We start from the raw sequence: 25,365 nt of genomic DNA, 5'->3' as shown, positions 1-25,365 counted from the left end.
CTGGCTTTTAAGTAAGGTATCATAGTAAATAAATAGATAAACGTTGTAATAGTTAAGTTAAATTCAAATATTGGATGATTATGAAACTTGAAAATAAAACATTAAACGCATTTTGCTGTCAAAAACAATCAGTTTTAAACTATGTCTTGTGAAAATTATTACAAAAAACTGAATCTATCATTATTTTGACTTGTTTTATGCTTGTACAAGTTCATACCAAATATATGCACAATCAAGTATAGAGATTGCACAGTATAACATGTTCTGTAATTTTTGAAGCTGTGTTTGTTCTCTTAATAGTTTAATTCTGATTGGCTATAGAAAAAAAGCTTAGTACACTCTCACTGCAATATGGATAAAGTATATGATGTGGAATCAGATGAAGATTTTCAAGTGAAAATTACAACAGCAGGAAATAAACTTGTTCTCATTGACTTTCACGCTACCTGGTATACATATATATATATATATATATAAATCTTTTCTTGGTATGCAGTTGAATCCATTTGCTAATTGCTATTAAAGTTGTGCTTTGATATAGCATAATATGTAGGATTGCAGACTAATATGTTTTAATCTGACTTTGGAAATATATTTAGTCATTTATTGGTGACATTGATTTGTTGAATCACTTTGGTAGTCAGTGCTTAGTTACTTTTGGTTAACTTTTGCTCAGTATTGTTTGGCGGAAAAAACCACTACTTCATTTTTATTGAACATTCTTACTTCATCAATGTGGTTCTGGATGTGTTGTTTTCTTTAAGTTGTGTATATATTTGTATATACATTTACATAAATTAATGTTATAAAAAAGCCACCTTGTCGCCACAGGTACTGCGCATTAAAATATAGAAATGCATCATCCCTTTAAAGTTTTGAAGGTAGAATTTACAGTGAAACGTCAAAGAAAGTTTGATTGGCAGTGAACTCTCACTCAAGCTCGGGCTACCTGATCTTTTCTGTTCTGGACGTTTTGCAATGGATGCATTTTTTTATATTTTTGTGGTCTAGCCTGAATTTAGAACTGTTTATCAAAACCACTAAACAGGAACAAGCGTTTTTAAGTTATTAATACCTTGCCCTCAGGCATAATCGAGTATTGAACAAAGGACAGGAAGATCACAATTTGAAAATCCTTCTGCTCTATTCTCTTCTGAGTTTGTGGTGTACTTTGTTACATCTACATTTTGGCAATTAATTGTGAAAAATATTACAAGATACAGATTTTTAATTCAATTTTGTTTTATGTGTTCTAAAATCGATACGCAAATGTTTTGTTAGGTGTGGTCCATGCAAAAAGATTGCTCCAAAGTTCAAGCAATTGTCAAATCAGTATCCTGATGTCTTTTTCTTAAAAGTAGATGTTGATCAATGTCAGGTATGATATCAGACTTTTACCCTAGGACTGAGAAAATTTTCACACAATCTAAACTAGTTGATGGTTTTTCACTGCTCAATTCAATGTCTCAACTGTCAAGCCTGATTTTTTGCATTTTTCGGTCGTCACAATTTTTTATTTGTTTTTAGTTTTTTTTGTTGTGTTACATAAACTTGGAATTTTTCATGAGAAGTGAGCACCACTAAACAGAAGGAAGGATTGTTAATGTCTTGTCCAAGAGCATTGCAACAAAGCATAGTGCTGCCGAACACTGAACCAGTCTTGCATAATTGCAAGACCATTGAGCTAACCTTTACTGTAAACTAAACATGATATTTGTAAGCCTTTCTTCCAAGTTCTAGTATACATATTACATATATTTCGTATTTTTTTGCATATGCTTCCATACAGTATGTATCGGTATGACATTTTAGATGCTGTTGGTTTGAAAAGTGCATGCACAAAATTTGTGTGTAGCCTGTATGTATATATACTGCACAAGTACCTTATTATGCATACATTTACTGCCATCATCCATAAATGTATTTACTTTTACGCGTTGCAACTCTATTCACATTTCCATGTATAGAGTTTGCTTTAAAATGTAGTAATTGGCATTTAAATTTTCTGATGTTTATATGTAGAATACAGCACAGGCATATTCAGTTTCCGCCATGCCTACTTTTGTCTTTGTGCATCGTGGAAATGTTAAGGCGAAAATTCGAGGTGCTGATTCAAATACTTTGGAACAAAAACTGGCTGATTTGTCGCAATCTATTGCCTCGTCTGAGCCACAGGACACTGGTCCATCACCTGTCCCAGGAATGGTACTTCACTGTTAATTTTGTTTTGAATTAATCCAGTTCTTGATGCACATTGAAATGGATTTTATGATTCTGAATGTATTTGTAACATATATAAATGTGAAGTGAAGACTGGTCAAAGCGTAGCGTCCATTTACATTTCAGATTTTGTCTGTATGTGTTGATGCATTTTTTAAGGTTTTGTTGATATTTTTCTTGCAGCTCATTTTGTTATGCTCCTATGGCATGTCTGAAATTGTATTGCTTGATAAGACTGAAAGTTGTTTTTTGCTTTTAAGGTTGATCTTGAACCATACATTGTAGAGAAAAATTGTCTTAATGAAAGTGAAGATCATCCTTTTAAATGGGTATTTGAGGACAACAAGGACTTATATCTGGAGTCTGATTGTGATCCTGAGGTTTTGATATGTATTTTTTTGTTATTAATTATGATGCCTGTTTTAGAAGTACGTTTTGAATACTTTTCTTACTGTTTTATTTTTGCAAATGCCTACCCATCAATCATTTCTCTATTTTCTAGTTGTTAATTTCGCTAAATTTCAACCAAGTTATCAAGCTGCATTCACTAAAATGCCAAGGTCCAAGCAATGGCCATGCTCCTAAAACTATAAAGTTATTTATCAACCAACCAAGTGCAATGGATTTTGATTCAGCACGAGATGCTGTGCCTCTACAGGAATTAAAGTGTGTAGAATAAGTATAGTCTTTATTTTACCTTAATTCAACCATAAGCCTTTTATTAAATTAATTGTTTTATTGACGTTATTTACATAGCTTCTTTTGTTTTTATTGCAGCCTCTCGTCAGAAGATGCAAGCGAAGGAAATATCATAAGTCTAAAATACGTTAAACTGCAAACTGTTAATAACATTACAGTAAGTGCATTAGTTTGTGGATAAAGTTGGTCAAAACCTGTTTAAGGGCAGGTTTTCACCCTTATATATTTCTTTTAGCTATTTTTCCCTGATAATCAAGGCGATGAAGAAACAACGTGTATAGAGAGACTTATTTTGTATGGAAAAACCGTCAGCAGGACAAACATGGGCGACTTTAAAAGGGTAGGCCGAGAACCTGTGATATAGCTTGTAAATTTTCTAGTAAAATGATTTTGTTGTGTTGCTCTTCATACAGCTGAGGAGCTTATGTTTTGCCAGTGTTAAAAATTTGGTTTAGTTTAAAAGTTTTAAGATTTCGTCTGAAAAACATAACGACCTTTATTGTGGAATGAAACCTATAATAATCTCGTTTATCTGACCAGCAACAGACTTTGAAGTCTTAGCTTTAAAACTAGCCTTTACGTGATGGAATAAAATGATATTTGAAATACCTCACATATAACTTTAAAATGATCCTACCAGCAGTAGCCTGAAGAAATAATTGGAAAAGATGAACTTGAATCTCAGAACGTTGTAAATTATAGGTATTTTACTATTAACCACGCTCTATTTAATTAAGGTATCTGGAAAGAAAGGGGAGTCACATTAAGGATAACGAAGTTGACGTTTGTTGAACTTATTACAGCTTGGATAGCAGACGCAGAAGTGACCGCTGTTTTTATTCCCAAAGATGTATCTCTTGCAGATTGTAATCCTTACCTTACTGATCTATCGATAAATTATACCTGTTCATTATGCTATTCGTCAATCAGCTTACCAAATGGCTTGACAATATCTTGTAATTATAGACCCAAGCGTTTTTTATTCAATTCACCAAACATTCAGTCGCACGATATCATTTAACGTAGTTTCCAGTTCTTGTTAGCAGATGCAACCACGCTACCAAATTGCCACAAACGCGACGTAAGTAATTAAAATAAAAAAGTTTACAGTCAACTGTATTTACGAGCAAAAGTGAGCTTTGTCCACATTAACGAGTGGAGGAGTTCTTGGTATTTTTATTTGGGAAGACTCAATAAATTGGACATCATAAACTTTTCTCCGTTGTCTCCAGTGAGCATGTTCATTTTCTCAACATACCAGCATTCGACGTTGGTAGGACTCGTACATGATATGGTCTGTGACTTTAACGACGTTGTGCCTGAAATTCAGCTGATCTAGTTATTTCTGTAGTGAGTAATTTCGTTTCCGTTGTGGACAAATCGAATAAAAAACACACCGCGAAACGAAGCATAGTGCCAGGCCTGTCGTATCAAACTGACAGCTTTCCAGGTCCAAAAAATGCAAGAAAAAGCTTATTGTATGTTTTGCGTCGCAGTGTGAAAAATGAGTTGAACCAATCGTAGGCTGATGTTTCTTTCTCTGGGGATTACTTTTGCCGATGACGCGCATGAAAGTCCCAGGTCTCATGCAATATGCTGCTGAAAATATCTGATGCATCCATATAAACGTTTACCAGACGGTTGGACCTTAATCGATGGCCCAACTCCACCGGTGTCTTTGGTAAACTATATGCTGCGTGATGTAAATACTTGCCGTTATTCATTGAAGGTTCGGACTTCTGGTATTCTTGTAGGACGTGGGCTACACACCAATGCTGTGGGAAGGGCTCGGCTGAGTTTTTGGTTAAACATTACCGGTTCAAGCGAGTTTTTTCCGACCTGAGCCCTGTGATAAAGGAGCGATTCAAATCTTTGCTTACTTGTATGCTAGCAACGCTTCAGTGGGATCTTCTAGAAACTCGATTTTGATTTTTTCATCTGTAATTGCATAAAGAAATTGACCGAGCACACCGCTTGTTGAAACTGATAAACCTCTTTGTGAAATCGAAAAATCTAAATGGCTTGTAACGTCGTTGTTGGGGTATGGGTTCGAGCTAAAATCTGTAAGTATGTTACAAATAGGGATATAGGAAGGTCATACTTTTTTCCTGAACGTGAAAGATTGGACAAACTTGCCAGGTTATAAATCCCTTGAATTGGACATTTTAGGTCACGCTAATCGTAATAGCGCTAAGCACATCTGTATCATCGGATCATCACATCGGAAACAGGAACGATTTCAAAGAGAATTCCTTTTTCCTTTAATTTGAGTGGTTGGCTCCACGATATTGTTCTCGGTTTAACAACACCCACAGTGACTGTGATTCCGATTATATTCATCTAAACATGTCTACGCAGTTGCGTTACGGTTTTTTGTAATGTATTGAAAAACCAAACGCCAAAAAAATAAGATGATCACTTTGGTTTGGTGACACTTAATCACGCGACGCTTAATCACGCGACACATAATCACTAGGACATTTAATCACGCGACATTTAATCACACATTTACAGTATCGGCTACCGTACACACTAGGTAACAATGTCATGCATGGGAAATGTATGCATGGGAAATCTCGCTTGACAGATAACGGTCTACTGTGTCAACACGATGACTGTCATCGTGTTGGTGATATTTCTGGCTAAATAACAAAGAGTTTCTAGCTGGTGGAAGTCAACTTTAAACCAATGTTTTCTGAATTTGTATCTGAATGCGTATATGTGGTGTACTTCGCTTTTGCAAAACTTTGTTTTAAGAAAGGTAATAGGTAAAAAGTTTTTTCTTCACGTCAGAACCGTTTTGATGGTACTTTGATCAAGAGCTTCGGTGACAATAGAATAATGTTACATATTACATAGGTTATACGTAGCAATGCAAAATGACATGTTATTTCCTGATTGGCTAATGTGTTTCTATAAAAACTAAGGTTTGGTTAAAATCTCCTCTTCTTGTCTCTACACATAATATCAGTTTTACCTTCTGGACTGTTCATTACTGAATTGGAGTTATAGTTTTGTTTAAATGTGAAAAGATGATGAAAATGTTTCTAATGTGATACAACTTATTTCGGACAATATAACAATTAGACTTTATGAAGCTGGTGTTGATTTAAAGAAACATTATAGAGAAAGCCGGCGAAACGGAGTCAAAGACAATTGTCGGGGAGTTCTAAAAGAAAGACTAATAGCCTTTGGCTTTAGGCCAACCTTAAAAGCAATCCACATCGCCATCCCCACAGAGAGATGCACACGAGCTTGAATTACTGAATTTTCCTCACGCTTTTCCGACATTCGTTATCTACAAAATAAATTCAGGCTATTCAGTACTCCTTTTGATGTGGACGCCAATATCATTCCCGAAAAATTTCAAATGGACCTTATTCAAGTGTGAATACATATATTTTGCTCTTTTTGTGATTGGTATGATTGAGATTGCAGCAATGTAGCGTAATATACTCAAGTGAGTGTGAATTATAGTATTAATGAAAGTTCCGGCCCGCCAAAGAGTTGTACACTCGACATTTGGCCTGTGACTAGCAAAAGGTTGCCGACCCCTGCTATAGACAAAGGCACTGTCCAAGTGCTGTCGCATCCAAGTGATTATTATGTGTCGCGTGATTAAATGTCGCGTGATTAAGTGTCGGTACACCGATCACTTTCATGTAAATTTTAAGATTCTTTCCAAGTCTTTCTACCTCCACTGTGAGCTTATTTTTAGCAAAAACGAATCCCAGTTTGTCCATAAAAGTTCGTTGTTGCACCTTGTCCGAGATTTTCGAATTAACCGAAATTCCCAACTCTTCATCATATAACATGTTATAAATGTAACGGAAAAATAACAAAGTGTAAGCGTGCTAGTGCATGTGGGCACTCAGTCAAAGTGAAAATGAATAATAGACGAGTAGTCGAATAAGAATGCTTGAATTTATTCATTATGTTTTCTTTGTTTTTTTTTAATACCTTGCCTGGTTTTCCCAACCAGTTGAAGCGCAATGTTATCTGTGGTCCGAGGTTGATTATGATATGGGGATGCCCCCGGGCTTCAGCAAAATTGGGGGATATCGATGGAGCATCACCGTGTGCTGACAAAGATGCGATGTTTTCTGCATCATCATGGCTAGATTTTCTCACTTCCAAAAAATCTGCGCTTGTATCTTCATCCAGTTGCTCCACAACTAACGAGGTAACCCCTGGCGCATGAATGCCGTTTAAAGTTTTATTAAAATTAAAGTAAATTAAAGTTTTTAGCCAACCTCTTAACAGCATTGCAACGAACAGTTAGTGTTACCACAACGTTATCAATCAAAACATAACACACTATATTTTTTAATGAATTTTTCTGAGGAAACATCTGCGTCGATGTGTAAATTTGGATGGGCAACCCGCGGCTCTTTTGTCTCTGTGCTCTGGATCCCGTGACTCAGAGCCTGTGAACTCATTTAGGAAAACTTAATGTCAGTAAATAATGGTGTTTATCAGTGTCACAGTGTAATAACTTAATGCGTTTGTCAGATTATTATTATTCAAATTGTTTATTCCGACGTGAAAAATCTTATAACTTATAATTACCACGCATTGATTTTCGCGGGTATAATACGCATGACTGCTGACTTTTTGTTTGTCATCGTAGTAGTGAGAGATTTGTGAAGGTAACCAACTTGGTAGCGTTAGATTTTTTGTTTCAAGTAGTCAATTAGGTGTTGTGGCTCACAGAAGGTTTTAGTATGACGGAAACGGGACAAAATGGCTCTTTCAATTTCAAAGGTTGCCGACACGTGACCTAATGCATGTAAATCTTATCAAAATCCAGTGATCTTATTTAAAACTGTTGATCACTGTCAGCAATGATCAATTCTTCCTCTCTTTCTGATGTTTAAGGAGGCAATTAACTCGTCTTATTATTCGCAGTGAACCATGATACCAAGTACCAACATATAAGTTGTAATGAAATGGTTGTTTCTTCGACCTTAACCTGTAAGGTTGACCATTTCACTACAAAGTTTTGTCTGTTGAATGTTTATTGTCCTCGATGATAAATGAGCCTCAAGGTCGTTGTTCTGCTTTTCTTAAACTTAGAATTAATTGTTCACCATGACAACGGCATATTCTGATTATATTGAAGCTTCTTTGAACGATTACATTTAAATAAAACATTGACTCAGCAGCTACAGCACAAGGCTGCTGTAGCTGCCAATATGTTGCAGTTATTAACTTAACACACGAATTGATTGAATGACTCACGTAATATAGGCATGCACAATTGTTATGTCACGTTTCATGAAAGCGGTTTCCGTAAACAACACAGTTTAATATCTTCTTATCGTCACAAAGTATTTGTACTGTAAATATGGTTTGATTTATGGATGGTGACGCGTGTCTGTATGAAATAAAGTCCTATTATGATATCAAAACCATTATGTTCCAACTTCATACAATAATGAAATAATGTGAGTGTAAATCGGACCTGATTAATGGTTATGGCTTGTGCTGGGCCTTTTTCAGCTCTCGGTCCTCGAAAGAGTGCTGTACTGCCTACTCGCGTAGCCATAGTCCCTGATTTTAAGTGGTGGTCACATGAGTTACTTAAGTTGAAATAACTTATTGTTACTCTCGAAAAAATCTACTCCACTACAAGTAGAAGTATTGTTGCTCAAAACTACTCAAGTATGAAGTAGAGCAGTTTAAACAATTTAAGTAAGAAGTAGTTATCGATCTGAAATATGAGGCTGTGAAAGCACAAATTACCAAGAGCTTGCTTAAAGCCATACAACTGCAGGGAAATGCATAATTTTATGAAGCTAAAAAGTTTCAGACGTACTTTTGTACTTCGTCAAAGCATTAATCGTTACGTAAAATACGTCAAAATCGAAGTGTAGACTGCGTATATAAACGCTCGGTGCAGATGCGATTGCTAATAAAAATGGTTGCAAATCATCTTCCAACTGAAACACTGACTACTTTCTACTTCAGCATTTGGTAAAACTACTCAAGTACGTTATTTTGTCCTGAAAGCTACTTAAGCAAAAGTAGAAGTACCCATGAACAAAACTACTTAAGTAAGTACCCAAAGTAGAAGAAATTTACTTAAGTAGACTACTTAAGTAAAACTGCTTCGTTACTGACCACCATTGCATACAAGTTTTGATCTATAAAATGCTATTATGCAGTCAAATGCAAGCTGGATTGCTTTAAACAAGCTGCTTATATATTTTGTACCAAACATTAAACGATGAAATTTGAAAATTTATCATTCAATAAACATTTGCCTTTTGTGTAAGTATACAGTGCAAATATGATCACACTTTTGTGTGGTAAGCTACTCTACTAGGACAACTAGGTTTAATACTCTAACTATACGAAGTTTTTTGTTATGAACATTTTTCACACAACGACGATAATTTCACCGCAAATTGATTCTACAATTGCTACCAAAATGTTGACTTCACTTGTTTGAATTAAAAAGTGGGTAAAATCGTATTTGTGAAAACAGTTATCTAAAAACAAATTTTCAGCAACTTTAATATGAAATGCTGGCTCAAGTATCCCATGCTGGTTGTTGCTGTTTCTGTCATCCGAACTGTAAGAGGTTAAAAAATTGTTTCATTTTCGTTTCTCCAGCATCCAAATAGTCTTTGTTGAGCACATCCCAACACGCGATCTTTTTATTACGGTCAAGTTTTTTAGATGTCACCCGCCGCCTAACTTTCACTCTTTTATTCCTACACAAGAAAACCAATTCAGACAATAAACATCAAATACTGTAAACAGATAACACGTTTTGTTAGCAAGCCAGACCAAACAGTAAGCATGGTTTTATCAATGGCTATATAGCCTATACAATACATACTTGTAGAGCAAAAACGTCTCTTGGGTTTCTTTTTTGAAGAAAATCTTTTTAGCTCTTTTGTATTTCGATAAAGCAATGTGCTGGCCAATAATTCCCGTTGCTTTTGAAGAAAGACCGTTATCACGAAGTATGGAAAAGTCCAAGTGATCGGTGGAATGTAAGTGCCGCCGAAAGGAATATGCAACGATCTTTAAATGAAAACGCTAACATTATGATTTTTGTTTCGCCAAACTGAAAAATGATACGACCTGCTGATGTGCACTTACGTCTGTTGCCTGCCTCACAATATTATACGCTTATTTAAACATCTAATATACAAATAATTTATTCAAATAGCTCACTTTTAGAAAAAAACTTATAAAAAACAATACGCTTAGCTTGTAGTTACAACCTGCTATATACAATAAGAATTATTTTACTTTAAATACGACGTCATTTTTGAGAGTGATGAAGACTTGAGAACAATATGGATCAAGTGGTTTGATATCTATTTGAATTCCTGATTGGCTGATAGTTGATTGTCCTTGAAGATTAAAGCGCAGTGGAGGTCCATCTTTGATGAGAAGGCTCAAACCCGTAGCATTCAACTGCATAAGATAACGCTTAGTTATCAGTTTTTTTTAAACGCATTCTTTTGTCTGCCCGTAAGTAAATGCCTCACAGGTCAGAATGTAGGCTTATGGTAAAAAAAGGAAATTCATTTTACACAAACGTTAAAACAGTATTTTTTACCAATAAATAATTATAATCATTATGATAATGAACGATAAACATCAATAAATCTGTTTTTTTTCTCTCAGTGCACGGGCTTAGTGAAATTCTGTAATAGTTTGTCATCACAAAAAGTTTAAAGTGCAAAATGTCCATACCAGTAAGCTGGCATTGATTGTTCTGAAAACAAATTCCATTTGACCGATGTACTTCTTTGAAGTTGGCTTAAATTCCACCGTTTTGGCGTATATGCTTATTCCGGCGATAAAATCATCTAACAAGTTGTAAACCTACGGGGTATGATGCATAAAATTTCAAGCATTATTATAGTTATTTTATCGAATCCAGTTTTATTACATATCAATTTATTTTATAGTAGAAGTTGTCGTGAGTATTATAAAGTTTGTGAGGTTATGACGTATTGTTGCTTTTGATGATAAGAATTAAAGTTAAAGCGAACCTTTCATGACCAGTTTCATTTGCAAAATCAGTTACCTTTTCTGGATCACCATCCCAATAGTAACAAATCGTAATGTTTTCATTCAGAACAGCAATAACATGAGGGTCCCCAATAACCCCTGAGAACGATGCTCCCACTGTTGGAGGAATAACTTCAGTTTCAAACTTGCGTGCAACAACTGGTGTAATTGAAGTCGGCATCAAATCTGTTTCTACTGGTATTGGCTCTTCCACTTCACTTGATGGTAATTCCGTTGCTATTCGGGGTCTCCAAACACGAAACTTGGTGATGTTTGGCAGAACCAAGTTATGTCTGGAATAAATGCAATGAATGTTTTCCGGTTCTTTCTTCCGACGTCGTTAGATGATAATTTTTTCTTAATATTTACAAACGAAACAAAATTTCAAGCTGGAACCAACTTAACAGCCGTCATGAATCCAATTTTTAAGCAAAAAACGTTTACTCTATAGCGAAGCTGGTTAGTTTTCGCTTTTCATCGTCTCCTCCGGTCATTCTTAAGTTTTTAAGCATTTCCTGAGCTTCTTGATGTTTTTGCAGTTTCTGGGTGATCTCACTCAGCTGAAAGAAAAAAACAAGCTTTCTAAACAATCCTAAGTCACTGAGCATATTAGTTGTTAAATCGTTGTGATCTTTTAAGGCCTACTTGCGTTTATTTACCTGAGGTAAACCCCGAGATAAATTTTCAGGAACTGCATTTTGTTGAAATCTTAAGGCGGAACTTCTTTTTTTACCTAAAAGGATTGTTTCACCACTTCCGTTATTTTGTTGTTATAATTTTATAAGAAATCCAATATAACAATTTAAGACATCATGTCCCTACCTTTTACCGTGACTTTAACCGGATTAACGTTTCGTCTGAATCTAGTTGAGTCAGAGGAGTCATCCCCAAAAGTAACACCAGGTTTAAAGTTGCCAGAAATGACCAGTTGGGATCCCTCGTAAAGCACGAAGAATTTCTTGGGCGCAAAGTTCTCGACAATGTCTCCGTCATATTTCACTTCTATGTCGTGCATTAATGGCGAGGAAATGGAAGCGAAAAATTCTGTCATCTTTGAAAAATTAAATATTCAGTGACAGCAAGTCTATAATATACTTTAGAAGTTAATACGCTTAGATTCAGTACACACGCAATAAAATACATAGATATTATACCCTCAGTAGAGCATCGGTACCGGTAACTACTAAGCTGTTTCCGCCAGTCTTCTGAGCAATCTCCTCTACCATATCCACGTCTAGTAGCGCACCAAACCCGATGGTATGGATTGCAAAACCACCCAATCTTTGAAACATTGTTCAATTATATAAAGTATATCAGATAAAGCCTACCAACAAGTATGTTCAGCTCTGGCATAGAAAAGATATTTTACATAAACATACTTTAAGAGTAGGCCTACCATACGTATGAGTAAAAAAACATCAATACTTACTGGACTGAACGTATAATCGCTTCGCTGTTAATTTCACCATCTGTAGGGTGACCGTCCGTCAAAAGTATTATGTAGTCTGCTACAGGATGATGATCATGTCCAACAGCTTGCCTCAAAATAGATAAAGCACCTTGCACTGCCGATAATATGTCACTGCCTCCTCTTGTTTTTAACTCGTTTTTCACAAATCTTCCTGCATCTTCTTTACAAAAAGAACTCGCTTCTACCAAACTCGATTCGGGGTATCTATTGCCGTTTGAGTTTTGGCAAGCACGACCCGGAGACCATAAGTTTATGGAATTGTTGAAAGTTAGAATGAAAAACTGATCCTGAACAAAAGAAAGACAAAGTGATAAACCTTTAGTTGTATGCAAACCTAGGTATAGCTAGGGCTATGCATGCATAACGTTTTACAAACAACACTAGTACAGTATCAGATTTTCAAGAAACAAAACTTCCTTCAAAACTAAATTTTACTTTGCTTAAAAAGGTGCATTTGTGAAACTTCAAAACTTGGTTTACCTCTACTCGTAATTTGCTAATCTCGTCCAGCACTGCAAGTTGAAGAAGTTTCATCTTTGCGCCATACATGGAGCCGGACGTGTCCAAAACAAAGACCATTCGACGTGACATTGGTGGTTCAGCCAACGACACAAAATGCACAAAATCTCTAGAAGTTAAAGCACAAACTTAAGATTAACATCTTTTGCATTAAGATCCGTCTGCTATGTCATCGAAAAAAAGCTATATACCTCCCCGCCACTTTCATTTTACCAATGCCTACGGTGCTTTCAACTTCGTACTGAAGTAAAAATTTTCCGTTTAAACCAAATTGAGAAGAAGTCGTTTGCTGGTTTATATTTGGTTGATAATAAACTGTTGCCGCGCCATCGCTGGAAAAAAGTTACATCAACTTCGCAAAACACGTTTTTTTTGTGTTTATAACACCACATCTTTCGTTGCAACCAACAAAAATGATGCTTTTAACTGTTCAGGTATTTTACAAACCGTAATTCAACGCTCGCAGTTTTGGCTTGTATTAGGTTGGTACTGCTTAGATCTGTTTCTAAGCCGAGTACATTGACGTTTTGTACAGCATTCGTGTCAATTATGTCTACTGTAATTCCGAACTCCTTGATCGGGTGATCCATTCTGATTGCTACACCATACTCGAATCTAAAATGTTAATTGTTATGATGTATATATCTTATGCAATTAAGATTTACAGCATAATATTCAACTAAATCTAAAGACTTTAAATTGGCGAAAAATATTTTTACTTTCCGTGCTGTTTATGCAGCTGTTCTTGGTAGGTTAGCTGGTAAACAACTGTTTCTAATGGGTCGAGAGTGGAATTTGCGACAAAAATGTTTTCTCCTGAAATATCTTCTTGCTCAAAACGGTACCGTCGCCTTGGTCGATCAACAACATGGAAAACTTCCTATAAACGTATTTTCCTCAGCTATTTTAGATTTACGTAACTTAGCAAAATATAATTCTTACACTTTTTGAAGAAGATTTTGATTATTTTTCAAATGTTTCAGTTTGTATTCATAATGGTTACACTTTCAGCACAAAAGTTAATTCAAATCGGCCAAGATGGTGGTTATGAAAGAAACTAAAAAGCTTGCATTGCAGATACAGTATAAAAGAAAACTTCCAAAAGAAATTTATTAATTTTTCCATTCAACATTTTTTTGCTCGTATTGGCTACTTACTGCAGCCCCTGATGGCGTGGGCTCTCTTGTGGCAGGTACGATTCTTGCCACGTATGTTCTCCCGCTGAATGTTGCCGTGAAGTTGGTTAGATAGGCATCACGAAGAGGCAAATAAAATTGAAAAGAGGCCACGCTTTCTTTAGGGGAGCTGCGAATTGACGTCACACAAAAGAGCACAAATTTTGACTCATAAATTAAAAAGCCAAAGCCTAAGCAAAACAACACTCTTCTACAAAAATTTACTTGTTGAAAATAACAGCTGTCATTTGTGTTTCTGCAAAAGAAAAGGCAACAGACGTATCCACTTGAAAGGACTTAACGATCGGTAATCTTGCTCGCTCAACAAAAATCCTGCAGCTTTCTTTACTTATCATGTCTGAGAAAAAATGTGTGCAATAAGCATGTTGTAAAGCACATGTCTGGCATTTGTTACATTTATTGAAATAGCAGCAGGGAGAGCGTTTTGATAACGGTTTTAATTGTTGCTGTAAATCTATAGCGTCTATATACAAAGCATTAGGAAGCGAACAAGATCTCTAAAAACTTGAGACTTTTTGTCAAATCTAACCAATATAAATAACGCTGAACACATTGCTTGAACAAAAGAAAAACGTACTGTTTCCAAAGTTATTTGGTTTTCCTGTGATGGTAACATAGCTCATTATGCCTTGTGGTGTATTTGAGTGCACATTCGCATTGATGTTTAAATTCCGTGTACCACCACCTCGAAGAGGGATGTTCCAAGAGGGGGCATCAATAAAGCCGTGAGTATCCCATATGTTCATTACAAGGTCATAGTCTACATCACCGCGATTCCACAAAGTAATTTTGATTATTGAATTTTCACCCTGCCTGTAACAAACTCGGATTAAGGTGTATATGCTTTGAAACCATAGTGGACACTTGAATCAGTTTACTAGGCTATGATCGTATCCGTATAAATGAAAAATTATATATTTTTTGCCACAATAACGCAAATGTGTTTAAAACTGCTTTGAACTGTCTTTGGGTTTGAATGTTAGCCTTTTATACTATTTCTAGGATTATATACGATTGTGATCTGCACAGTATGCCTTCACTTTTTGTTTTCATTTTCTTCATCTTATGTACAAGTGTTGGCTTCCTTTGGAGTAATCGATAAAATTATTCCTTTCATACATTATCCCTACCTTATATTTTCAACCTCATTCGCGCAACGAATCTCAACATTCACAAGTTCCACATCTGTAGTTCGCGTAAACAAAGCCCCGCTTTGAAGCATTCCGTGAACGACAATACTGAGATGGGAAGGCAAATTTGAGCTCGGTGTTACTCGAAGACTACTCCATGAAGCTGACCTTCTTTCGAGAGGAATGGGTCTAAAAACATTATATTGTCAGCGCTTCTGATTAACTTGGGTCACCACAAAAAGAAAATCCTGTAACAGTTAATTTAGTTATTTCTGATTAAGAATTTTTGAAACGATTTTAAAGTTCAGTTAACCTTTGGTCGTTAAATATTTTTGACAGCAGTTCTACGTCCGTCACTCTGTCTCCGGGCTGCATGCCGTACACGTCAATTATCACCGTGATGTTATCGTCCAGGATCCCTTGCCCTTGTAATAAACGTTTAGTGTGGAAAGATGAATCTTTAGAAATTCTTTTTTTGTGTATTCGTTTGCTTTACCTTAAAAATACCTGGTAGCTTTTCTAATACCGCGTTGCTTTCTTCTGTCCGACGTTCCCTGGCGAGTGTCGAAATAAAACCGGTCGTGCTATGCGCAGTTACCTTCAAACAAAAACGTTTTTCCCGTCAAGTTCAAAGTCATTTTAAACGTTTTTAATTACCAATGCAATCAGCAGGGAAAATGCGATTGGCACGTGCATAGATTATTATAGACTTGTTACAACGGTATTTTTGTATTAGAACTTTGAAGATTAACATAGATGATATACTTTGATCATGCAGGTCGCCCATCGTGGCGCGCACCATGCCGAACTCCATTGACCGAATGTCGTCGCTGTAGTTGCCCTCGTAGATATATCTGGTCCAGAACCATGTGACATTAAACCCTGTAGATACGCTACGTACTATAAGTTACACGGTTTTTGATTGCAACCTTAAGTTATACAAAGTTTTTGTAATGTATGTACACTGGTGACGCCGTTGGCTATTTGTATAGTTTTTTGTCGAAAATCGTCGCCATCTCGAACTGTAATGTTGATTTCGTTTATGGACGGATCTACGTTGTACATGAATTCGCAACGTTGTTTGGGGAAGCAGCGGGTAAAGTAAGGAGTTTCTGTAAAAGCGCAGAATTATTTTGAAAATGTGTAGAAATTTTGCGCAAAGTATACACAAAAAACTGTAGGCAATTTTTTCACGTTTTTGTGTGGTTGGAACTTCAACCGTCCCTGTGGATAGCTTCCTTTTAATGGAATCGGTGATGTCAATTTGGCCGATCACTCGGAGACTTCCATCGCATTCTTGTGTGATATTTGAAAATATTTCCCAGCTTTTATCGATTCCAAGCCTAAAGCGTAAACAAATTATAGTGAGTATTTCATCTTGACATATTAACCTTTTGTACGTACGCATTGCTTCTAGTATATAGTCCACTATTACAACGACAAAAATTCATCATTAAAACAAGACATTATTATAAGCTTAATCACACTGTAACTGTAAACTCACGGACTGTTTCCACCAATATTCCCGATGACATGAACAGAAATTCTTTTTAGGTTGCACTCTGCCATTATTCGGTGCTACCATGATATAACGTCAGTTAGATCGTGCATGCAATGAAAGGATAGCGTTTGATTAAGCTTTTTTAACTTAGAATAGTAATGCATTAAATACACGTAATGACTCCTATTATAAACTATTGTACCCTTAACTCGGCTTCTCTTGTGAAGTTATTAGTCATGACAAAGATAGTGGAATCTTTCTTAGAATTTTCTATGGCTTGCAGCAAACCTTTTAATGCAAAAACATGGTCTGCTTCTTGTCCATTGTGTTGCAGCCTGTAAAAGCGAATATCTTTACCATATAAGTACAATAGAAAATAACTCTTGATGAGTTTAAAAAACAGATAATGCGGGACTTTATTACATTTTTAGTTTTTTCAAAAATATTGTTGAACTGTTGGTTATCGTTACATCACCGATTCCTTTATCATCGAATGGAATCAACACAAAATCCTGGGGAAAGTGTTTGGTTTCGTTCAAATCTTGCACCAAGGTTTGCTGTTCATATATAAAATAGCTTAAAATTTAGGCACTGTCCGTTTTAACACAAATGAATTTTACCGGGCTGAAATCAAACGACTACAGCACGTTTTTAAAAATTGTAGTCTGCTTTTAGTCTAATGTAGTTTAAGTAAACTATAAATTTTATGAAGTAGTTGTACCCACTTCTATTTTCGTTTTTAATTTGTTGACGTCACCAGCAACATCCTTAGAACGATCCACCACAACAGCCAGTGTTCTTCCAACTCCTAAGTTAAGAAACTTTCGAAAATTTTCGTCTTTAATCTCAGCGCGTACTCTAAAAATATAAATACTAGAGTTAAAAGCAAGCTTTATTATTTCGTTAAATGCTGCATGTTTATTCCCAGTATTGCAAGCAGGAAATGCCGTTACTTTTTTAGTGACGTAAATAAAAACCAACTGTCCAACTTACCAACCTTACCAACTGTCAGGTTAAAGTCTCTGTTTCACAATATATATATTTAGTCTAACCTTCTGCAGCTTGCAGCTCACCTTTGCAATTCAAAATGTATTGCATCCTCTGATTTCTCTTGGTAGTGCTCTTTTATGCATCTTTCGCTTGCCCAGGATGAACAGTTTGCAGCGTGGTCGGTAATGGACAGATACAAGAGGGCACCAAATTTTTCCCTCGCCAAATTGTAACTAGAACTTTGCGCTAAACGGACGATGTTTTTGCGGAGAGAGATCCTATCCAAATCGTCAAGAGACAGTCTTCTGCCTGGATCGGAGTAGAGGATCTGTTGAATGGCGGCAGAGAAATCGACAGGACTTACGTACTCTCCGTAGACTTCTTTGAACAAAGCTATTGGGGTGTGGTGGGTCAGCCTGTTGGGATCGAGTAGTTCGGTCACTTTTCGGTGACCAACAGGAGGATTGTCGATAAAATACGTCGCCGCAAATCTGACCAAGGATTTTGTTAAAACGGAGCGATATGGTTTGCAACTTTCGTCCCCGTTCTCTGGCGGGATTAGATAAGCTGTTGTCAAGCAAACATAGTAACTTACTACCAACATTCGCAGCCCCAGGCTACTAGATAGCATTTCATTTGCAGGCATCACAAATTCTCGAAAAAAGATAATATCTTTAAGACCAAAACGTTATGATTACTAATATAAAAATCTTTAAGCTATTTTATATTAGACAAAGAGGTATAAGATTGATGAGTATAGACTTATAGCTAAAACTTTTTAAACTTCTACTTTTAGAAAAATGACATTTATACTGCAAATGGAAGGTCTACGTCCAAGATAATTTTGATGTTTTGCCAGCTGCTTCTCGCCATTTCGGTTGTTATTGCTTTGGGCAAACATCAACGATTTTACTATAGCTTGTCTAGGCAAATTGTTTGCTATTTTGCATGAGACTAAACTTTTTCCCACATGCCTTTGTGAAAAAGGCTTTGTTTCAGCTGCACTTTTGTTAATAAAGACTTTTTCACTGCTTGCGTAACCGCAATGAAAAGGCCTAAGGTGGCATAACCCTCAGCAAATACCTCAAGAGTTTATTCAGATAAAGCAAACGTGAAACTTAATATAATATTGCCTATTGCTTTAACTAAGCAGAGAGTGCCGGAGATGGTTTAGATGATAACAGCCTTCGGACAAGTAAAACCAGTTGTTGAAAGTCAATCCGCTATAATGCTACATTGTTCAAGCCCCGAAGGACTTTAGCGCCAGGCACCTGTTTACCGCAAACATAATGAGCGATAATTGAGCTAATCGTACATTTAGGCTTACCCTCTAGTAATGTTCGGTATTATCTACAGTATGTTAAATACAGAGCATCTCTTTAGTAATTAAAACTTAACATGGGGTAAGGTAAATTATATTCCATACAGATTACAAAGTTTAAACTGCATTCATGGTCACATTAGGTCATATTTGAGTCTATCATATACACTATAGCGCAAAGACAATCAGCTGCATTAATATTTGACCATTCTAATGTTGTCAAGGATATTCACCACATTTAATAGGAATAACCGCAGATTTATGAACTGTATCTTTACCAACAGGAATGTGCTTTCGGCTATGTACGAGATTTTTAACTTAATTGTTACTACTGTAAAGTGAATTACTAATCCCTCACAAAGTTAATAGTATCTTGCAGATCAAAATTGACAATTAGTTGTGTATGGATTGCGCTGCAAACACTAACAGAACTTTAAATTCTATAAACTCGAAAATAAGTCTTTTATACAATTTGAGTTTAGTGAGTTATGGGCAGTGCAAGTATGAAAACAATATGTTCTGTTGGCATAGCTTCATAAAATCTCAGCAAATTGATACTGTAATGTAGTTGCTCATTAAATACTGATTTTTGGGGTGGGGATATCGAACAATTTTCGTGAAACTGCCCCTTTTCAGAAATTTTTAATGATTCCAAATTGGTATATGCTTATCATCGAAACAGCAAGATATTCAAAACAAAATTAATAATTAATCAATATCCTGCAAATAATTCTTAATATCCCAACACACGATATTTTTAGACGACAGAAGTCCACCACTTTCTACGTTTCACGCTACTAATAAACCTACAAAAAACCTAATCTAGCCAGCAACACAAACCCACAGTTAACAAACCATGTTATCTTGCTAGCGTTTGCTTTGTCACATTGAATTGGACAAGAAGATATACACCCTACATATGACTATACACACTTGTGAAGTAAAAACATCTTCCGGGTTTGCTTCTGAAGAAAAACGTCTTAGCTCCTTTGCTTTTTCTTAGTGCGATGTGCTCTTCAAGTTCAATCATTTCCGTTGCATCAGCAAAAAGACCTTTGTCACGGAGTACAGAAAAATCCAATGATCGGTAGAAGGTGGAAAAAGAAACATCTAACACAAGAGTGTTGTGCACAGTAGAAAAATTTTGCAATTAGAAAAATATCTATATCTTTTTAAAGTGCTCATGCCATATGCAAAAAATTACTTTAAATTTGTTGTTGTTGTCGGGAGTGATGGAGACTAATGAGGAAGACAAGTATTTGGTGGTCTCGTATTTGTTTGAATTCTTTTTCTTTTTACGGTTGATCGTCGACAAAAATCAAATTCAATAAGAGGGTCACGTTTGAAAAGAAACCTCACTTTGTGTGGCGTTTATCTGCATCATAACAACCGTTTGCTTTTGCTGGTGGGGTTCATTTCTTCAAACTGCTTGTAACGCGCCTCACAAGCAACAGCAAATATATTTTTCCTGTTGAAACCAAATAAAAGTTACAATATCAACAATATCATTTTGTACCACACGTTTGTAAATGATAAACTACGGCCGCCTGCAAAGGTTTTTCTTTTCTAAAAGTGTTTAAAACCTTTACATTTTTAATGCATATATAGAGTTTTACTATCTGTAAACATTCATGTGTATACAACAGACCATTAATATTAAGTCGATTCTTCTAAAACAAATTCAGGTTTTTTCAGAAGTTGGCTTTAGTCGTTTTCTTTACAGTTTTCGTTCATATTCTTATAGAATGATCCAGAAGATTGCACACCTGCGAAAAATCATACAAATAATTCTACATTGACAAAAAATAAATCAGGTTAGGAGAAACAAATTGTAGCGTACCTCTAAGCAATAACCAACATTCAATTTAGTTATAGACTATACTGTATAAACATGAGACTCAGGATTATGATTTTTAATAGTTTTTGACTCATTTGCAACGTCAGTTACCAAGTCCAGGTCGGCATCTCAATAGTAACAGATCGTAGTGTTTTCATACAGAATAGCGGTAACGTGAAAATCCATTATTGCTAATGCTCATGTGAGCGAGTCCATGGTAGTTCTTAAGTTCAAACACTTTAATGTTAGGCGTCTCTGCAACAAACGTTGATATGCAGATTAGCATCACATGGCTTTTGTGGTTAGCATTACTGCTATTTCAGTTATTGTGTGATTTACTTGGTTACTTTGGGTCTCCAAACGCGAGTCTTGGGCTTTGAGTTTGTAGGGTCAAGTTCTTCAGCTTTAAGCACTGCTGCTGTGGTTGAAGACGGTACGGTATATACATTTGATATTATATTCGAATATTTCCTGGGACTGCATGCAGAAAATTTCTTGATGTTTGGAAGTGCCGAGTTATGTCTGAAATGAACGTACGTATAATTGTTTTTATTGTATTTTCTTGCAGCATATACAAACATATACAAATTAAATTATTATAGTATTGACACATTTAACGATTGTAATTAAACAAAGTATTTTTACTTTCTTTAGCTAGTTTCTTACATAATCCATAATGCTGTTTGTACTGCTGTTCTTGGTATTGGTCAGCTGTCTTTTCGTATGTGAGTTGGTGCTGTTAAATATCGGGGTAAAATTTCCTTAAACTAGGTGCGGGTGTTCTCATCTAGTGTGTTAAGTTCGAGTATTCCATGCACTGGGAGGTTTGTAAGATGAGCATCGAGTTATTATATGATCAGTAGTTTGGCTTTTTTGTGTCATTTGCAAAGTGGTTCCATTGTTATATTCATCAATTTTTCATAAACCGACACGTTCAGTTCCGGCCCCAATCGGTTGACTTGCTAAACAAATATTTTTCCTGAATCCTCTTCTAATCGTTCAAACCCTTCCACTTAACGTTGATTGTGATCAGATCACTTCCACAACATATATTTTAGGAAAGGTTCCAAACATTCATTCATATTTAAAATTTGTGTAGCCTTCTATACATAATGATTTCTACTCTTATCGGAAGGAGTGCAAATTATAGCATTGGTTAAAGTTTGTGTATGCATTTCTTATCAAGTTTTTAAGTAGCGTTCAGAGTTTAACCATTCCTGGAGAGAAAGGCTGTAAACCAACATACCAAAGCGGATTTGCATAGTTTGAGCAACTACTAATTATTTATTCTTCAACATTTTCTCGTTTTCTTACTTACTGCCACCTCAGATGACGTAAATCCTTCTTCGAGTGCCACGATTTTTGCCACGGTTCACTCTCGAATATTACCGAAGAGTGCATGCCCACAATCTAAAGGAAACAAAACCCAGATGATTCTATCAAATCAACGGTTATTTGTGCAAACTTATTTAAGCAAGCACAAACACTTAGGTATTTATATATATGTTATACATCCTGCGTTAAAACATTTGCAGCTCACGATATTGTATAAAAGTCGAAATATGTCTCGTTTAAACAAGAGCGCCTGCTATAAGCCCCATTCCAATTGCTTGTCGATCAACAAAATTCAAGAAAAAATAGCTCGCTGGAAGAGGCGACCATCTATTTGCATAAAGGCTAGAAAATAATTCTGTTTGAATTGCCATTTTTTAAACTGTTTAGGATTGAATTGCCATATATTCTATACCCATTTATTTGACAAAGTCCTCCATCAAAAACCACAGAAGGTAGACAAATGAAACACCCTATAAAATCTAGTCAAAAAATTACAATACGACCTCTGACATTCAAGAAAAGAGACAAAACTACATTTCCACCAATATCTGCAACTTTAAATTAATATCTTAATTAAAGTTTGATATTTTTTTGACAATCTGTGTTGAGGAAAAGCAACCTACAAGCAGTTGTATTATAAATATGATTACATCGACGGATCGAATCATTCATGACGACTTAGAAACCGGTTGGTCAAGTAGTTTTCCCATCAAATATACTGGTTTCCGGGAGGGCCGGTCAGGTAGCTGGGATTGTTCAAATACCAACAAGTTGCTGTATGAGTGTCTGCAGAAAGCTGTATAGCCTTTCTTTTGTACTTCACCTTGTAGTAACTGGGCAGTAAAATTTTGAAGTAATTTATCGCTTGGGTGTCTGGCTGAATCGTGATGACTCGGGTCAATTTTTGTAGAGATTCGACTTCAATCGGTTTATGTTGTTTGCTTTCAGCGTTAAGGTTAAAGAAATCCTTCTTTCTTGCGTCCACACACAATAGCTTTAACTTGCAATGAAGAATATTTGTCTAAGTGTGCAAGGCAGCAACACAAAAAAATTCCGAAAATTCAAAATGATTCCTATTGACAGAAACGGTTTTTGTTTTCTGTACGGCTTGGCTTCAAATATCAATTGACTGGACTTCAGTCTTATTTTTCAGACGCGATTTGATTCGAGTCAAATCCATATAAAATTTACAGATAGTTTTCAATAGATGAGATTCTTTAATTGGTTGCTGATGAAACCAATAGGTACGCTCATCAGTTTATATTTTCCAAAGACATAAGAGATGAAAAGTGATATAAGTCACATGATACATTTTGTGACACTAGGCTATTTCACTTATCTTTTACAAAACAGACTTCTTTTTCTTATAAATTTTCAATTTTGAGAAGTATCAACTTTTTGAAGTTTTGTTGTATTTTGAATAGATACCATACATAGCTTCTCCATAAAAGTAGTAACTTAGGGAACAGTCGAAAACTGCCGTAATTTCCAGTCGAGCGCTAGCCTATATAACCCTCTACTGGTAGCCCGGTATCTATCGTACCGTTTTGGGTTAGTTTCAGACATAAAATATTTTAATTTAATTTTCTTCTGTTTAAATCTTACTGGGCTATCCTTCTTTTAGAATTTTAAACTTCGCTTTATACTATATTTTATAGCAAAATAATAACATGGTTCATTTTGTGTTGTAGGGTTAATACTCCTCCAGTACAGCCTGACTTCTAAAAGGTTTACCACTTGGAACTTGTCCGACGCTTATCGTGATGCAAATATGAGTCCGTAGTCTGTCATTTTTGTCCAAAAGTAGTGATGCCAAAGCCCAAAAAAATAGCGAAAACAGTGGGTGTAAAAAGCAAAGAAACACACTCATTTCTCATCAAAGTTTTGGATGAGGCATTTTTCGTGCTTGGGCACAATACATCACGCAAAATGTTTATTTGCATGAGTTTATTTTAATTTGTATAACTTTAATCAAATTTACACTAAATTTTTATCAATTTATATACGTAAACTTACAATTTTACAACAGTTACCAACTGAGTTAGCAGAAAACCCACTTAAATTGAGATCAACTTACTAAAAAAAATAAAAACAGGGAACCAACATTACGTCGTTTGATTTTTGGGATTTAGATTATTGTATTCGGATATCGACACTTGGAGAAAAGTTTTGCGAATAATTATTAACATTTCTATTTAATAGACACACCACCGAGACAAAAACACTTACCATATCAATTTTTTTGACTTCAACTTGTACAAAACTATAGTCGTTTGTCTTGCTAGAGCAATAGTTTTTAAGCAATCTTTACAAACACGTCGAACTCAGTTTCATTCTTCAAACGTGTGTCAAACGCCTCGACTTGCTACACAATAATAACCCTAAATATTTGATAAATTAATAAGTTTACAAGAAAACAAAAATAGCTTATTGAAACGAAATCAACCAACAAAATTATATTATTTTTATGTCACAGTACCTTCTGTTTTTGTTTTTTTGGAGAGAATTTTGCAGATTGGTGGTTTTGTTTCAAAAAGGGCAATCTTCGACTTCAACTCTTTCATCAGGTTTCACCAGATCCTGTATCATTAACATATACTTACGACGGCTAAGCAAGTTAAACAATCTTAATCAAGGAAACTTGAAACTGTTTCATTTTTACGTTTAATTATAGGCCTAAGTAAAATATAGCTAAAAATTTCGGTTAAATTTCTTAATTCTGAGGACCTCCGTCGACGCTCTGAAACCGCTCCGTCAAACCCAAGTTAAAAACCACTGTGCTGCAGTTTGAAGAAAACCGAAATTGCTTCGGGAAATAACTGGTCTTATGACATTTAGTTTAATAATAATAACTCGTAAGGCACAATACGAAAATGCTTAAGGCAAATGACCTTTGTGCTTTAAATTGAATAACACAGTCAACAGCTTTCATGGATTTTGGTCGGAATTTTTTATTTGAAACCGAATTATTGAAAACTACTTTAGCAGTAAAACTGCGTTGTACGTTAGCCGAAATAGTCCATTGCCCGTGGGTATTTTCGGCCATATTTCAGTCTTCGAACAATTCACCAATCTTAATAGAACTCAAGAAAAACAACACTTTATCAGC

General features: G+C 35.6%; 2 protein-coding genes across 2 annotated transcripts; one reads left to right on the top strand and one right to left on the bottom strand.

The window, feature by feature from the left end:
• The first annotated feature begins 260 nt into the window (after positions 1-260).
• On the top strand, positions 261-4,136 carry LOC143445366 (thioredoxin-like protein 1). Its single transcript, XM_076944420.1, has 8 exons — positions 261-449; positions 1,282-1,378; positions 2,023-2,205; positions 2,481-2,600; positions 2,723-2,886; positions 2,998-3,076; positions 3,155-3,259; positions 3,657-4,136. The coding sequence occupies exons 1-8, from the start codon at positions 352-354 to the stop codon at positions 3,684-3,686; spliced, it is 876 nt and encodes a 291-aa protein (XP_076800535.1). The 5' UTR covers positions 261-351; the 3' UTR covers positions 3,687-4,136.
• A 4,959-nt stretch (positions 4,137-9,095) lies between these two features.
• LOC143445365 (uncharacterized) lies at positions 9,096-24,865 on the bottom strand. The gene is made up of 36 exons (XM_076944419.1): positions 24,736-24,865; positions 24,486-24,637; positions 22,240-22,331; positions 21,588-21,883; positions 21,261-21,443; positions 21,033-21,176; positions 20,733-20,850; positions 20,289-20,552; positions 17,847-20,194; positions 17,499-17,631; positions 17,197-17,330; positions 16,976-17,108; positions 16,777-16,850; positions 16,467-16,615; positions 16,236-16,384; positions 16,038-16,154; positions 15,780-15,870; positions 15,586-15,697; positions 15,273-15,461; positions 14,720-14,955; positions 14,347-14,479; positions 14,104-14,251; positions 13,666-13,826; positions 13,394-13,561; positions 13,138-13,278; positions 12,908-13,055; positions 12,386-12,714; positions 12,111-12,237; positions 11,779-12,007; positions 11,616-11,689; positions 11,401-11,516; positions 10,973-11,249; positions 10,636-10,767; positions 10,186-10,353; positions 9,767-9,954; positions 9,096-9,638 (listed from the first exon to the last, which is right to left on the bottom strand). Exons 9-36 carry the CDS (start codon positions 18,407-18,409, stop codon positions 9,488-9,490), a joined length of 4,770 nt encoding a protein of 1,589 aa, XP_076800534.1. The 5' UTR covers positions 18,410-20,194; positions 20,289-20,552; positions 20,733-20,850; positions 21,033-21,176; positions 21,261-21,443; positions 21,588-21,883; positions 22,240-22,331; positions 24,486-24,637; positions 24,736-24,865; the 3' UTR covers positions 9,096-9,487.
• Positions 24,866-25,365: the final 500 nt, after the last annotated feature.

This window comes from Clavelina lepadiformis, chromosome 2 (genome assembly GCF_947623445.1).
Source record: "Clavelina lepadiformis chromosome 2, kaClaLepa1.1, whole genome shotgun sequence".
In the NCBI taxonomy this organism is placed as follows: Eukaryota; Metazoa; Chordata; class Ascidiacea; order Aplousobranchia; family Clavelinidae; genus Clavelina; species Clavelina lepadiformis.
This window is presented reverse-complemented; position numbering and strand designations above follow the sequence as displayed.

Coding starts and splice junctions, on each gene's coding strand:
- LOC143445366 (XM_076944420.1), top strand. CDS start 352: ATGGATAAAGTATATGATGTGGAATCAGATGAAGATTTTCAAGTGAAA. Junction 3,077..3,154: donor AAACTGTTAATAACATTACA/GTAAGTGCATTA, acceptor TATTTCTTTTAG/CTATTTTTCCCTGATAATCA. Junction 3,260..3,656: donor ACATGGGCGACTTTAAAAGG/GTAGGCCGAGAA, acceptor TATTTAATTAAG/GTATCTGGAAAGAAAGGGGA.
- LOC143445365 (XM_076944419.1), bottom strand. CDS start 18,409: ATGCCTGCAAATGAAATGCTATCTAGTAGCCTGGGGCTGCGAATGTTG. Junction 14,956..15,272: donor AATGAGGTTGAAAATATAAG/GTAGGGATAATG, acceptor AGTTTGTTACAG/GCAGGGTGAAAATTCAATAA. Junction 14,252..14,346: donor ACAGCTGTTATTTTCAACAA/GTAAATTTTTGT, acceptor GTCAATTCGCAG/CTCCCCTAAAGAAAGCGTGG.